This window comes from Montipora foliosa, chromosome 9 (genome assembly GCF_036669935.1).
Source record: "Montipora foliosa isolate CH-2021 chromosome 9, ASM3666993v2, whole genome shotgun sequence".
Lineage (NCBI taxonomy): Eukaryota > Metazoa > Cnidaria > Anthozoa > Scleractinia > Acroporidae > Montipora > Montipora foliosa.
In genome coordinates, this window is record NC_090877.1 from 35,571,590 (window position 1) to 35,585,168 (window position 13,579).

A 13,579-nucleotide genomic window follows, 5' to 3' on the forward strand; every position below is an offset into this window, starting at 1 on the left:
CAGGCATGACAGCTTCCTTTGCCAAAAAATTATTAAAGTGATGGGTAAGGTAAAGAAAATCATATCTTGGGCTTTTCCGCTGTCTATAAGCTAAGGGAAAAAAGAGCGTATTTTTTTTTGCATGGCACTTCAGAGCCCGGCACCGTACGTACCCTACGTACTCGGAGACTTTTTACGATGTTGAGGCCCACGGCAAAGCCACAATTAGTGCATATTCTATCTCAGTTCATTTGGTAAGGCTTTGAATTCATTTGATTGTCGAGAAACATTTCTGGGGCTTTCTCAACACATTAACAAACGATGTCGTGTTCAAACAATACAATGTGTCAACCTCATAAGAGCAGCTGGAACCAAATGTACACATTTGGAACTAAAGCAGAAATTAAGAAATCGCCGATTTTATTTCAAAGACAATCAGTTATTCTGTTATTCCGACGCCGCGGTAATTTGGCAAGGGAACTTGAATCTCGTCGAGCCTCACAGAAGTGACATTGCCCCGAAGAAATCTGCCTCACTTTTACGCCTGGTAAGGATTTCATTGTCCTCAGTTTCAGTTTTGTAATGTAAATAAAATATACAGTGCACAGAATTATAGAGAATCAAAACGACTCAAGGTCTTTTTTCCTTTATAAGTGTATCGCCAAGTCGAGAAATTCTCAGTGTTAGATCAAGTCATCTCCATTTGGCAGGAAAATGACTATCTGTATGTTTTAAATATTCAGCAGTCCCTGTCTTTAATCATAGTAAAGCTCCTCTTTACCCACGGTAGCTTGGAGCGTTCATTCTACAGTTTAAAATTTGAAAATAACTGGGAATTTCAACTTTAAGTTGGGATTCAGTTACGATTCCTTTTTCATAAAACACCAAACAGCCGATAAATGACGGAATATATTTTGCATGAAAATGAAACTATCCGATTACCGCGACGTAAAATAATTGACAGCTTCATCAAAATTTAATTGTCTGCTGTATATTTCCACAAACTGTCAAATTGTCATTGAATTTTACCAGAAACCCATAAGGGTTGAAACGTGTAACGCGCGTTCACAGCTTCCGAATATTCAGTGTAAGTACCATATTTGGAAACCCCTCGCTCCAGTTAATTTCGCGCGAGAACATTGGTGGCATTGCGTCACGGTGTTCTTGCGAACTGATTTGTTGAGTGTTTCTCTCTTGTTGTTCCAAATATGGTACTTAGCAAAGCTTGTTCCCCAGCACACAAAGGGGCCGTTACACGTTTCAACCCTTATGGGTTTCTGATTCGCGTTTCTGATCGCGTTGTTCTGAACTAGACTGAGTGCCCGGGGGGGGGGGGGACTCGCATATGAAAGGGGTGGGGATGCTCGTCGTCTTGCTTAGGGGTGTAAATTTCGGATTTTGGTCTCACTAAGGGTGTTCTGGGGAAAGCGCCATCATATGTAGCCCATATGTAGCCGTGAAGGTCTCGTTTAGGGTATCACGCGAAGAAATATAAAAATATATATTTGATATGTTTTAAATATGGTCTCTTTTCAGTTTGGGGTCAAAAAATCCTGGGCAAAGCTCAGATTGTTCTCCTTCAAGTTAATTCAAAATTTCCGACGAGCATAGTATCCCATGATTGGATTGTTAAAGATCGATAGCCCATCTTCAATCCGTTTACATGTTGACTGACATCAGCAGGATTTCTTTTACTCGTTGAACGAATGTTGTTTTTGGTCGGGTCAGGCTGAAAATTGCGATCTGAAAACAGACGAAACTAAAGAATCTTTCTCTTGTTTCTTGCATTTTATGTACGGCATGATATAGGCTCGATTTCCGCTGCCACAGCGTTTTGTGTTCCCCCGTGTTATCTGTTCTCCCGAACAGTACTGAGCACTAGTGCTGTGTGTTCCCCCTTCGCCATAACGATAAATATGATAGCAGAATATGAATACAGAAAGTATCCAAAACATGCATAAAGCTAACCTTAGGCCTAAAAACTTTTGTTTACGCCTAATTAGGCCAAAATATTAGCAACTGGTCGATCAGACACGCATTGCAAAATTAAAGAGTCTCTGTTGATCCGTGATCTAAAGCCAGCCTTAAATGAAAACGTTGGCAGTGAGAAACTTTATCTCTATTATTAGGATGTTCTTGTCGTTTTATGTCAATCAATTTCGTTAGTTCCCAGTCGGTACAGTTGTATTTTTGAATTTAAATTTATCTGTAACTGAATAATAATCACTTCTGATGATGTATGTTGTAACATACGAAACGTTAAGTTTATAAAAGTTATCATGTGCATTTCAAGCAAATGTTTGTAACCGCGGTTTGCGTTTTATTCCTTTTGCGGGAATATTTATATCTCGTTAACGTTCCTCTTAGGGAAAAGGTTTCTGTCATGCAGACAACCCTGACTTATTCGATCGGAGAAATACTCTGAGTGGAAAAATTTGGTCTACTGCAAGTTGCACACCTCAAGGTTTTGTTCATGGCAATTGTTCTCCGTGTCTTGTTGTGTGTGGCAATTGTGTTACCTCTTTCTGGTAAGTTATGGTTTCATCATTACCGATAAATACAACATTTATTAGCGTTTTGGAAACTCCTTTTTTAAAATTTCGAGAGTTGAAGGTTTGCAGCGGATTCAAAAGTGAATGGTGCAACGTACCATCGAGAAGAAGAGGAACGCTAACCCCGATACGAGCGATTGGCCTAAGTTTCCCTTCTAAAAAGTAAACAATTGTTTGCAGCATTATCACCTGTTAGTACAACATTGCGTATTCTAAATTCAACATCCGTGTTTTAAATTCCCTCTACATGTTTTAAATTCTCTCTATAGGTCAGTGTATTGTTTCACCCAACACCCAAGAGTGAAAGTCGTTTTAAGATGGCTCAAACCACTTTAAACAATTTGAAGAGACTGTCTCACTAAAAGTATTGACTGTTTCACGTAACAGCAATCTTATGGTATTAGATGACACACCAATTACTTCTTAATGAGATGCACTCATTTTTGTAAAGTGACGCCAGCCAGGAAACCATAAAAAAAAAAAACACCCTTTTATCTGTCCTCAAGGGATTATACCTCATTGGCGTGATCTTAAGGCTAAAATTAAACTCTCTTTAAAGTTTAAATTCTCCGGAGCGGATTCTGAGGAACCTTAAATTTTCCATTTGTGAAGGTAGCTGCTTTCTGTTACGCAATACTTGTTTATTTCATAACGTAGCTGTTTGATGATGTCCAATAGATGGTTTGCAACAAATCTCTAGAAACACAGATAACAATGATGTAATGTGCACTTGCCGATGGACGAACAAAAGGATCTAATGAGAGAACGTTTGTTTTCGTCCGCCAACATGGCGACGGTGACGTCACGTGAAAACCTATACCGCGGCAGCACAATGAGGTTTCATAGTACGTTGCATACATACCGGTACATACATACACACATACATACTTTATTGAAAGGTATAAAAAAGGCAGCCAGAGGCTGATGTGGACCTTAAAAGAACATTACAAAATACATTGAATTAGAAATACACAATTATACAAAAAGACTATTTACAAAAGTTCATATTAAAATGATTTTAAAATATATAAAAGTATCAACATCTTTATTTAAAGATGGACGTCACAACATGTCACAAAGCGTCTCCTTAAGCCTTCGAACTTCATGTATTACTCTCTGGTGAGGGTTCTCGATAAGGTCATGGTTAGAGGATCATTTTGTGACGACTACACCAAGTAACGTGAATCTCATTGTGTCAGTAAGCTGTGTTGGACAACCTTCTTAGTGATGCAGCGTTGTCTAGTCAGTCCGTTTAAATATAGTACCGTTTGTTCATTGTGAGTTTGTTCCCACACCTTGCTTTTCACAGTAGCAGAGGTAATCCTTCCGTTTACTAGAAGAACTGCCCAACAACAGCGAACCATCAAAGTGCGTTGCGAAGTGACAGGAGAGAACTTCACTGCCTGGGAAACTCCGTCAAGAGAACCAAGACCGGGACATCCTGCTTCACAGGGTGCAAACATAACATTGGAGAGTATTACTGGACGCGTTCGTCTAACAAAGCGTGCCCATGACTACATTTTGGTCATAGAAGACGTGGGCGTTGGCGATGGAGGAAACTATACTTGCAAGGGATCAAACCAGTCAAAAAGTTTCACCCTTGAAGTCGATTGTAAGTAGCCGATGTATTTCCCCTCACAATCAATCAGTCAATCAATCAATCAATCAATCAATCAATCAATCAATCAATCAATCAATCAATCAATCAATCGATGAATCGATCAGTCGATCAATCAACCAACCTTCATTAACCCTTTTCTGCCCGACGGGGCCCACAATGATGAGTAAAATCATCTGGTGTTAGAGCAAAAGTGTCATTTCTTGGGCAGGAACGTGGAAAGGGTTAAAGTGTCTAATACCTATTTAGCATTTCTGCTAAAGCAATAGAATAACAGAAAGCGTGATTCAAAATTTATTTTACCTTCAGACTTTTGAATAAACAACTGAAAGAAAGTTTTAAACACGGCCCATTGATTGGCCAACTGAAATGTAAAATGTTCTCTCTGATAAGATATGAATGGTAATGCCTTTTAAAACAGACTATGTACAGAAAAAAAAGCATTTGGTCACTGTTCTTTTTCCTGTGAAAAGTTTGCTTGATTTTGTTTACAAGAGCGTAATCGGACGGTTCGATTTTTGTTAGACCAAAAGAAATCTTAGTTTCTTTCTCTACAATTCAAATTTTAGGAAATATTTTTAGTTGACATTCGATTTAAAGTCAGCGCAATCAATTCCAGTCCGAGACGAACCGAGGTCGAGGTATTCAAGTCTCAGGGCGCTTTCCTTTTCAGTGTCAGAACTGGCCGGCCAGACCCGTCAGTTTGCAAAGAAAACGCAACAATTTGAAGGAATACTTGCGCGATAATCCCTCGCATTGTTCCGGAGGAGTATATTTATCATTCTTGAAGTGTGTTATATTGAAGGCGCTGTAGAGTTACTCCTTCCTTATTATATGACTAACTCCGTGAGCGGGCAAGATGAACCAAATCGCGCGCTCTGATTGGCTACCCGAGCGGGCAAGATGGAGCGATACTGCCCGCTCGGGATTTCTCGCTTGGTCCCGCAAGATCAAAGATCATTTTTTGGTGTTTTAAGTCATATAATAAATCCTTTATTGACCAAGATTGTTCGGTCAAGATGACTGGATATTGGCCTCGTTCTTTTTTTGCGTGTTTATGGACCTCGACTTCGTCTCGGTCCATAAACACGCAAAAAAAGAACTTGGCCAATATCCAGTCATCTTGACCTCACGCTTGGTCAATAACCCATACTTATTATATCTCTCAGATACTACGCGCGCTGTAATTGGCTAAATTAGCGGGCCGTATTCTACAGTACGGCCCGCTGTACAGCCCGCTAAATTTAAAATTTCGACAAAACATCATCTAGCGAGTTTTTCATGTCATTTCTGTTGCATAAACTTATACTGAAAACTGTTTGAATCTTGCAAGCAACTATTTCAAACTTAACAGCCAAGAAGATTTAGTTTTTGGGATTTTGGAACGGCATTCTTTGTGGCAGTTGAAATTTCCGCTTCACTTTGACTAGTTTCCTTGCCCGCGCGCCGGTTAACCTCAGAGATATAATAAACATCTTGCTAACCTCGTTTTCTCGGTCCGTACTGTAAGTTACGGATCCTCGTTTTTTCCCGTTGATTTATGGCCTAAGCGCGAAGCGCGCGGGCCATAAATCAACGGGAAAAAACTCGGTCCGTAACTTACAGTACGGACCTCGAACTCGGTTAGTAAGAGGTAAAATGCCGAGTCTGGCCGGTCAGTTCTGTCAAATGGAAAGCGCCCTCAGACTGCAACTCATCGCAAGAACTTGAAATCCAGTCCTGTTTCGAGGTTTAGAAATAACATCCTTACTTTTATTACAGCAAGGATCCTTAAAGCGCGAGAGCTGTCAATTAGATTACATTTTTTCATGCGCGTGGACTATCCAATCAGGAGAGGGAAACAGCGCGATTCCACCACATCATTGGATATTAAGGGCACATGAAGAAATGTGATTTATGTTTGTCTAACGTTTGCAATCCTTGCTTAAAATTGTTCTGGAGGAATGTGTTTTCCTAACCCTTGGACTGAATTCAAACTACTTCAAGTGACGTGCGCTTTGTTTTCTGGATTCCTCATGAATCATTAATGATCTTTCAGTTGATAGTCACGGAGTCAAGTCACCACAACAACTCACATATGGTGAAAATGGAACAATTCAGCTAGACATCACCGCATTCCCTCCGCCGAAATATTTCTGGTACAGAAACGGAGAGCTTGTTTCACTTCGTGCAGAGAGGAAATCTATCGATCCATACACAGGAACAATGGCAATAACGAATGTGAGCACCGCTGATGCAGGGAATTATTCGTGCACGGTGCGATGGAAGATGAACAGCGAGCACGAAACAGAAGACACGGTTGATATTGAAGTGTTTGTTGTCCCTGGTAAGATTTATCACTGTAAAAAAATATCATACAGTATTGCATGGAAATTTTCGGATCTCTGCAGGTGCTACGAATTAAGTTGCCACTGTCTACGATGTTTTAAAGATCCCGAACAAGGGTCACATGATTTCGAGAGCGACCAGCTTTTGCGATTTTAGGAGCAGTGACGCATTAAGGTGAAGGGGTGACCTGACCCTCCTGCTCCAAGAGAACAACACAACAAAGATTTTGTGCTCATTTTTTTTCATATAAAAATATTTATGTATTAGAGTGACGTATCTTTATTAATTGTTAATTTCTGTCATAAATAAGAACCTGGTAAATATCCATCCTTGAAAGTTTGCCTCATGAAATGACCATTTTGATCAGCTTGCGAAACAGGTAATTTCACAAGAGCCATGTAACCACTGCGCTACATCAATTATCTATCACTAGGCTTAGACAAAAAGACGCGGTGGCCTAACGGTTAGCGCGCTGGATTCCGGATCGAGGTCTTCGTATTGTGTTCTTCTTGGGCATGACACTTTCCTCTCACAGTGCCTCTCTTCACCCTGGTGTATAAATGGGTACCGGCAATTTAATGCTGGGGGTAACCCTGCGATGGACCAGCATCCCATCCAGGGGGGAGTAGAAGTACTCCTAGTCTCCTTATGCTACAGTAACCGGAAATAAGCGCCGGCCTGATGGGCCACTAAGCTGGTAGCAGACTTTACCTTTACCTTTAGGCTTAGACAAAGAAAAATGTAGGCAAGAATTAAAGAAGCACTAGTGACTAAAACGCATTGACGTATCGTACTTGCAGTTTTGATGACTTTGCGGCAGCATCAGCGGGTTTTCTCCCCAGGCTTATACTCAACCTGTGAAGGTTACAGCTGGAATTTCTCAAGGCGTCTGCCAACATCTTCACTCCAATATCCGTTATTGGGTTATTTGAAAGGGACAAAACTTTAAGGTTATACTGATGATTGGGCAAGGCTTGCAACAAAATCTTCACCCCTTTGTCCGTCACTTGATTGTAACCCAGATACAGTTCTTGCAAGCCGCAAGACGTGCTTCCGAGGGCTTTTTCCAAAAAGGCGATGCCTTTGTCTGTGATTGAGTTGGAACTGGCGAACAGCACTCTCAAATTGCAGAAACCCGTGCAAAGGGATTCGCAAAGGTCTTGCATTCCGAAATCTAGAATTTTATTGTTTTGGAGATATAGTCTTCTGACACAGCAAAGCGGATTGCTGAGAGCTTTGCTCAAGAAGAAAATTCCATTATGCGTGATTCCATTCGAGCTCAAGTCCAAAGTTAAAATTTTGCTGTTGCCACCGCAAAGAGCTTCGCTAAGATGTTCTACACCCAAGTCACCAATTGAGTTGTTGCCCAAATGGAGTTCCTCAAGATGGCACCAATCATTGAAGAGGACACAGGCGAGGTACTTTGCGCCCTCGCTGGTTATTTCATTTCCTCTTAACCCGAGAATCTTAATTCCAAGAAATGAGGTTCTTGCAGTGATTTCCAAAAAGGCAAGCATTCCGTCATCGGTGATACCTGAGTTTGTTAACTTGACTTGATCCAAACTGCAGGTCGGATCGCAAATGAATGAAGCTACCTGGCGAAATCCACTGTTTCCTATGGCATTGCTCTCGAAGGTAACTTTCTTCACGCCATCACTCATTCCTTCCTTTAGGGAATGGAGAATTGCAGTCATTGTTTGTGGGTTTGTGCCAATGTTAGTAAAGGCCATGGCTTTGGCCTTTGAGATAGCTTCTCTTGCAAAAGGATCCCCCAGCTGAGTGCCATTTTCATAAATGCATTTACAAAGGAACACAACTGCTGGGTTGTCGATGACTGGTTGGCTACATAAACTGATCAACTTGATTGCTTCTGTCAAGTGTTGCATCAAGGAAACAAAGACACATTTGCCTTTCTTTCCATCTTTGCACAAGCCAGCCACGAATTGTAAGGTGTGGCATTGGTTTTCGTCAGCATTTTCCAGAAAGTACCGGAAGTCACTAGTGGACGTGGACGTCTGAACAATTCTGATAGCAGCCAGGTACTCTTGAAAGCTAAGACAACTGAAACTGTAGCTTCCCGTTTGGCTTATTGTGTGTCTCAAACGACGCAAAAAACCAGCTTCTTCAAGAATTTCTAGTTCAAGAGAGCTCAGCTCAGCAAAAGAGAGATCCTCCTTTCTAAAAGCAGTGCGTCCTTGGACTATTCCTAAAAATGCAAGATATGAGAGCTTTTCCAGCACTTCTGGAAAATTATTTGAGACATCAAGAATATCGGGCGGCAAGGCTTTGTGATAATCTTGATCCGTTAACGCCGCTGTTACAGCTTCTGTTACTCTCTCAAGCAGTTTCGTTGATGTTGTTGGTAGATCCAAAGTTTCAATTTGCTCAAACGTTCCCCTTGAAGCCAAAACGTCCAGATAGCGGAAGAGAAAAATACAATTTTGAGGTACACGGCACAAAGCCTCTAGTTTCTCATCCTTAGATATACGATGCTTCAAATAAATACATAGGGAGTTATTGTCACGAAAAAATTCCTGAACACAAGCATTAACGTCGTCTGGCTCAAAAGAACCGAGTTCGGCGTATCGATCAAACGCAAAAATTTCTTCTGTATCTGTATTAAGGATGTTTGGTCGTGACGTCACAAGAATAGTGCAACCTGGCAACAGATTTCCAGAAAGAAGGTTAAATACGATTGAAGCCACTGATGTTTTGTCGGAGTTAGTTTGTGATACATGTGTTTGGTGTGTCGATGACTTTGCGGTCCATTCGTTTAGGCCATCAAAAACGAGAAAAACTATTTCCGGGTTTGCTAATACCTGTTGAAATACAATGTCTTCAAGCTTTGACGAAGTAGTAGAATATTCGAGTAATTCCTGCAAAGTTACATCTTCCGCATCAATCGAATCCAACTCCTTGAAATCAAAATGGAAAATGAATTGAAGACTCTGCAGTTCACTTTCGACAGAAAATAAGCCATGACTGAATTGATGAATTACTTGGGACACCAACTTCGTTTTGCCAATTCCAGGGTCTCCGGTCACTAAAATCCTCTTTGGATCTCGGGCATCTTTTCCAGATCTGAATAAGTCCTGAAAATTGGCGAGTTTAGTTTTCTTAGTTCTACTGTACGTCCTGAAAAGTTCGAGCCTGTGTTTCTGTTTCACACTTGTTTTGTATTTCATTTTCTTCTGTAAAAGAAATATGTTTCTCGTGATATAGGGCAAAGTTCGAACAGAGAAGAGCGGAAAAAAGTCAGGAGACATCTTTGTCTCGAGTGTCTGTATTATCTTCCTTTGTTTCTCCAAAAACAATTCCTTTTCTATAATTGCTTTTGTGCTTTCTGTCACGGTATTATGGCGCAATAAAAACGTGCAAAAATAATAATCAGACGTACACTTGAAAGCTTTCGTTTCTTGCCAGATATATATAAGCTCGGTGAACGTTAGAGCACTGGAAAACGTCGCGAATGTCAGCAAAGCGATATTAAACATGGATGATTGGAAGGCACGATCGGCATGGCAATGAACCACTGTTTCGAGCAACTCATCATCGAAAATAAGATGCATTGGCGTCCATTTCTTTTTGTACTCAGCTTGCGATGGTAAAACGACTGAATAAGCGCAGCAATTGTATAGAACAAATGCTACCGAGGATGCAAGCTTCACGCAGAGTTGAAGTGAATAAGCCTTAAACACAGCTACCGAGGCCTTTAACTCATCGAGGATTTTGCCACGCCGTTTCGTGGTCTTAAGATCTTCCCACGTTTTAAATCGATCCGAAACATATGACATGTACGCGCAAACGATTAAAAGATTCACTACTGAGATGAACGCAAGAAAAAATCCTGGCGAGATGGAAGCATACTTCTGTCGATACTCTACGGAGAGTTCATTTGTATATTTCTGCTCGGTGGTCTCAACGACTCCATCTTTGCAAATAGTACATCGAAATTCCATATCGTACTCTTGTATTCCCCAATGAATCGCTTGCAATACAGGTAACACGAGTAGAGTGGTTGTCAAAATGCCCCGCTGAAACCTTCCAACTCGCGTCAAGCTCGGCGATTCGAAATATTGCGGCATAGGGATCCTTAGATCTCTGAAAATATCCATCGTGACGTCCAAAAATCGCTAGCTTACACCTCAACTGCGCTCACAGCGTCGCCGTGTAGTAAATACATTTCGTTACCTCATTTGAGAGGAAGATGTAAAGACAGTTCTTGTTTGTGTTGACCATCATCCGTCCAATGCCGGCATGCGTCATGCAGTAGAATACGAATGAATTAAGCTTTGTCGCGCCACCTGTGAAGTGATTCACTTGGTCGGGCGAAAATAATAACTTTTGTCAAAAAAGCGAAACGCTAATTCATGGGGATGCGTGACTAGTGACTCGAAGTATCTCAAATCTTCGATGGGCTCTGGGACATATTGATTGTACATACACAGAGTAGAAAATGAACTTCTTGATGGTTCTGTGCCCCATGTAGCGCGGTCATAACATTTCTGGAGAAGTAACAATGAGTCATGCTCTCATGCATATGACCAGAATCTCCAGTTTCTTCTCTGAGACACGTAATTAGTCTTCCTTTCGTTTTTTGTCAGTCATTAGCTTGTGCTTACCTCCGATGAATCCTTTCTTTATTTGCACGGTTTTGTCCAAGTTAGACTGCTCGCAGTCCCGGTCCAACTGTCCGAGTCAGTCGAACCGCCCACTTTGTCAGTCACACAAGCGAGCCGACTGGAGAATGGTGATAGAGCGAGATATATCCAATCTTGTAGCCGTACAGGTTTTACTAAGCGAGAAAAAATAATCATGTATAAAAATAAATAGTTAAATCCGGCAAAAAAGTTGATTTTCTTCTGTTTTGATAATAACTAGAAAAAGTGCCCAAAAAAGATTTTTATAAAAAAATATTGACGGTCTCATCTTCATATTGTTTACTGCTTCTCAAATTTTTAACCCTTATAATTGAACCTAGTCGTACGGCTAGGTTTTGAGAAACTGAATCTTGAAGGCTTTTGAAATGTCTAGCTTCCAGTCCCTCCTCCGGGAGCTGGGTCACTATATTTAGCATTTTCCCCTGATTTGCATTTATTTGTTAGGTAAAATTACAATTTACATCAATTGCAGTAACAAACACTTCAGAAGAGACATCCTGTTGCTTTAATTTCACAGATTTCAAAATCTTAATTCGGAAGTCAAGCGAATTCGGCTGATCGTGAAAATGCCGATAAATCATCAAAAGAGTCATGTGACCCAGACGATGTACGTAAGCAGGACGAGTTGTCATGGAATTCGTTAATTGTTGTTGCGGTTGGAAACATCTAACCTTCGCTTTTAGCGAATGACAGTTCGAAATGAAGCGCTATAGATCGCAGACTTAATGTGGTGGTTCATGGAGGAAAGTAGAATCCGTATGGGGAAAATATGGACGATTTTTGTTTTTGGCTTCGGTTTGTTGAATTCAGTGATTGCTGCTTCAAGCTCAATCTCCAATTTCATCTCAAGTTCGAGCTTCGTCGCTTACGATACCTCGTCAAGCATATTACCTACTGCCCTGTCCTCTGGCATTCACAATGTTACACAGCCAACAACCGGCGGTATTTCACAGACAACAATTTTGTCGACCTTTGGTAAGTTTGAGGGAAATGAGCTTGAACGGCAGTTGCATTACCGCTGATTACGGACGTACATGTGTATATAACGCATTTGTAATTTAATGCTATTAAACTTTCTACAAACTCAGCTATCACCATTGTTCCTATAAAAAAAAATGCTGATTGATATTCAGGAATCTTATGGCCAGTACGCTATGTTTTTCAGTTCATTTCGAGAATCTGCACTTTACGTTTCCAGTTCATTTAGAGAATCTCACATCATGTCCCAGCTTTAAGCCTTCGTTACAAGCTCTTAGTTATATTGTAACTCTATCTGGATATTTTTAAATTTACCTGTCGACTTTTAGGCAGCTTTAAGGCTGAAAAAAAGCCGTGTTAGACGTTATCACGAGTTGATCATTAATACTGCCTATTATATATTTAGTTTAGATTTTATCAGAAAGGACATGTTGCAGAATACAATCATATTTACTGTGTTAATCATTTGCCATTATACACAGTCGTGTACCATCACGACAAAAAGAGATTCTAATAAAAACCGCATAACTGTTTTCAGTTTTTTCTTAAATTTAAGTTAACTCTCAGTACCATTTATTAGATCATAGTGCATTGACAATAACGACTCACCTTCAAAACGTGTACAACAGCTAATTTTTTCTTCTCAAAATCACCTCCAGCTTGTGTTTTTGGTCTTGATTGTTCATTGTGATAAGTTCATTTTGTTTCAGGAAGATAAAAAATATTTTGTGGTCAACAAATTTTGTCACCAAAGCAATGGGTAACATTGTCTTAGGTTTTAGAAACTTGCATCTTTTTCCTGTTTGCTTTATTTCTAGATGATTATTGCACCCCATAGACTGTCTTGCTTTCATTTAGATGACTTTTTATGTTTGCCTGTCCAGGGAACATGTTTTCTTTATCATTTATATTATTAGGCATTAATTTAACGTACAATTATGTATTTCACAGGTTATAGCTTCATCATTTTGTTTGAATTTGCCCTGATTGGCAGGTTTATACAATGTAGGTCTGTTAGGGCTATGTCAAAAGCTATGTCCTACCTTTTATTTTCCTTTTGTCCTTGTGCATTAATATTTAAGCCATAGACCACAAGTTTCTATGGTTTATAGGCTGATAAACCACGCGGGATGTTGGTAGAACACGAGAAGAATTCGTAAATCACAAGCCGCAGGTGAGTGATTTACGAATTCTTTGAGTGTTCTTCCAACATCCCAAGGGGTTTATCGTGCCTATAAACCATAGAAACCTGTGGTCTATTGCTTTCATATAATAATTCAGAAGATGTGCAATTTTTCCATGAGTTTACTGGCACAATAAAACATAGCTGAGAAACCAATCAGAGTCTGCGCATTGATATGGTTATTATGTAAAATATAAAAGTTAAATTTAAGTTTGTTTGTAAATTGTTTGAGTCCGGGCCAGTGGTAATATTCATGTCATTTTAAGCTTTGCACACTGCT

The 13,579-nt window shown here is 40.2% G+C and overlaps 3 protein-coding genes across 4 annotated transcripts in view; 2 read left to right on the forward strand and 1 right to left on the reverse strand.

Annotated features, from left to right (window-relative positions):
• The first annotated feature begins 392 nt into the window (after positions 1-392).
• On the forward strand, positions 393-6,643 carry LOC137972176 (fasciclin-2-like). Its single transcript, XM_068819023.1, has 4 exons — positions 393-526; positions 2,347-2,507; positions 3,841-4,143; positions 6,188-6,643. Exons 2-4 carry the CDS (start codon positions 2,453-2,455, stop codon positions 6,631-6,633), a joined length of 804 nt encoding a protein of 267 aa, XP_068675124.1. The 5' UTR covers positions 393-526; positions 2,347-2,452; the 3' UTR covers positions 6,634-6,643.
• A 13-nt stretch (positions 6,644-6,656) lies between these two features.
• LOC137972175 (nucleotide-binding oligomerization domain-containing protein 2-like) lies at positions 6,657-10,885 on the reverse strand. The gene has a single exon (XM_068819021.1). It carries the CDS (start codon positions 10,590-10,592, stop codon positions 7,248-7,250), a length of 3,345 nt encoding a protein of 1,114 aa, XP_068675122.1. The 5' UTR covers positions 10,593-10,885; the 3' UTR covers positions 6,657-7,247.
• An 850-nt stretch (positions 10,886-11,735) lies between these two features.
• Positions 11,736-13,579, forward strand: part of LOC137972174 (streptococcal hemagglutinin-like) — a 31,769-nt gene continuing 29,925 nt past the window's right edge. For both annotated transcript variants that reach the window (XM_068819019.1, XM_068819020.1), the window contains exon 1: positions 11,736-12,113. In XM_068819019.1, the coding sequence (XP_068675120.1) occupies positions 11,864-12,113 (250 nt within the window). In that variant the 5' untranslated portion in view covers positions 11,736-11,863. The remainder of the gene's footprint in view (positions 12,114-13,579) is intronic.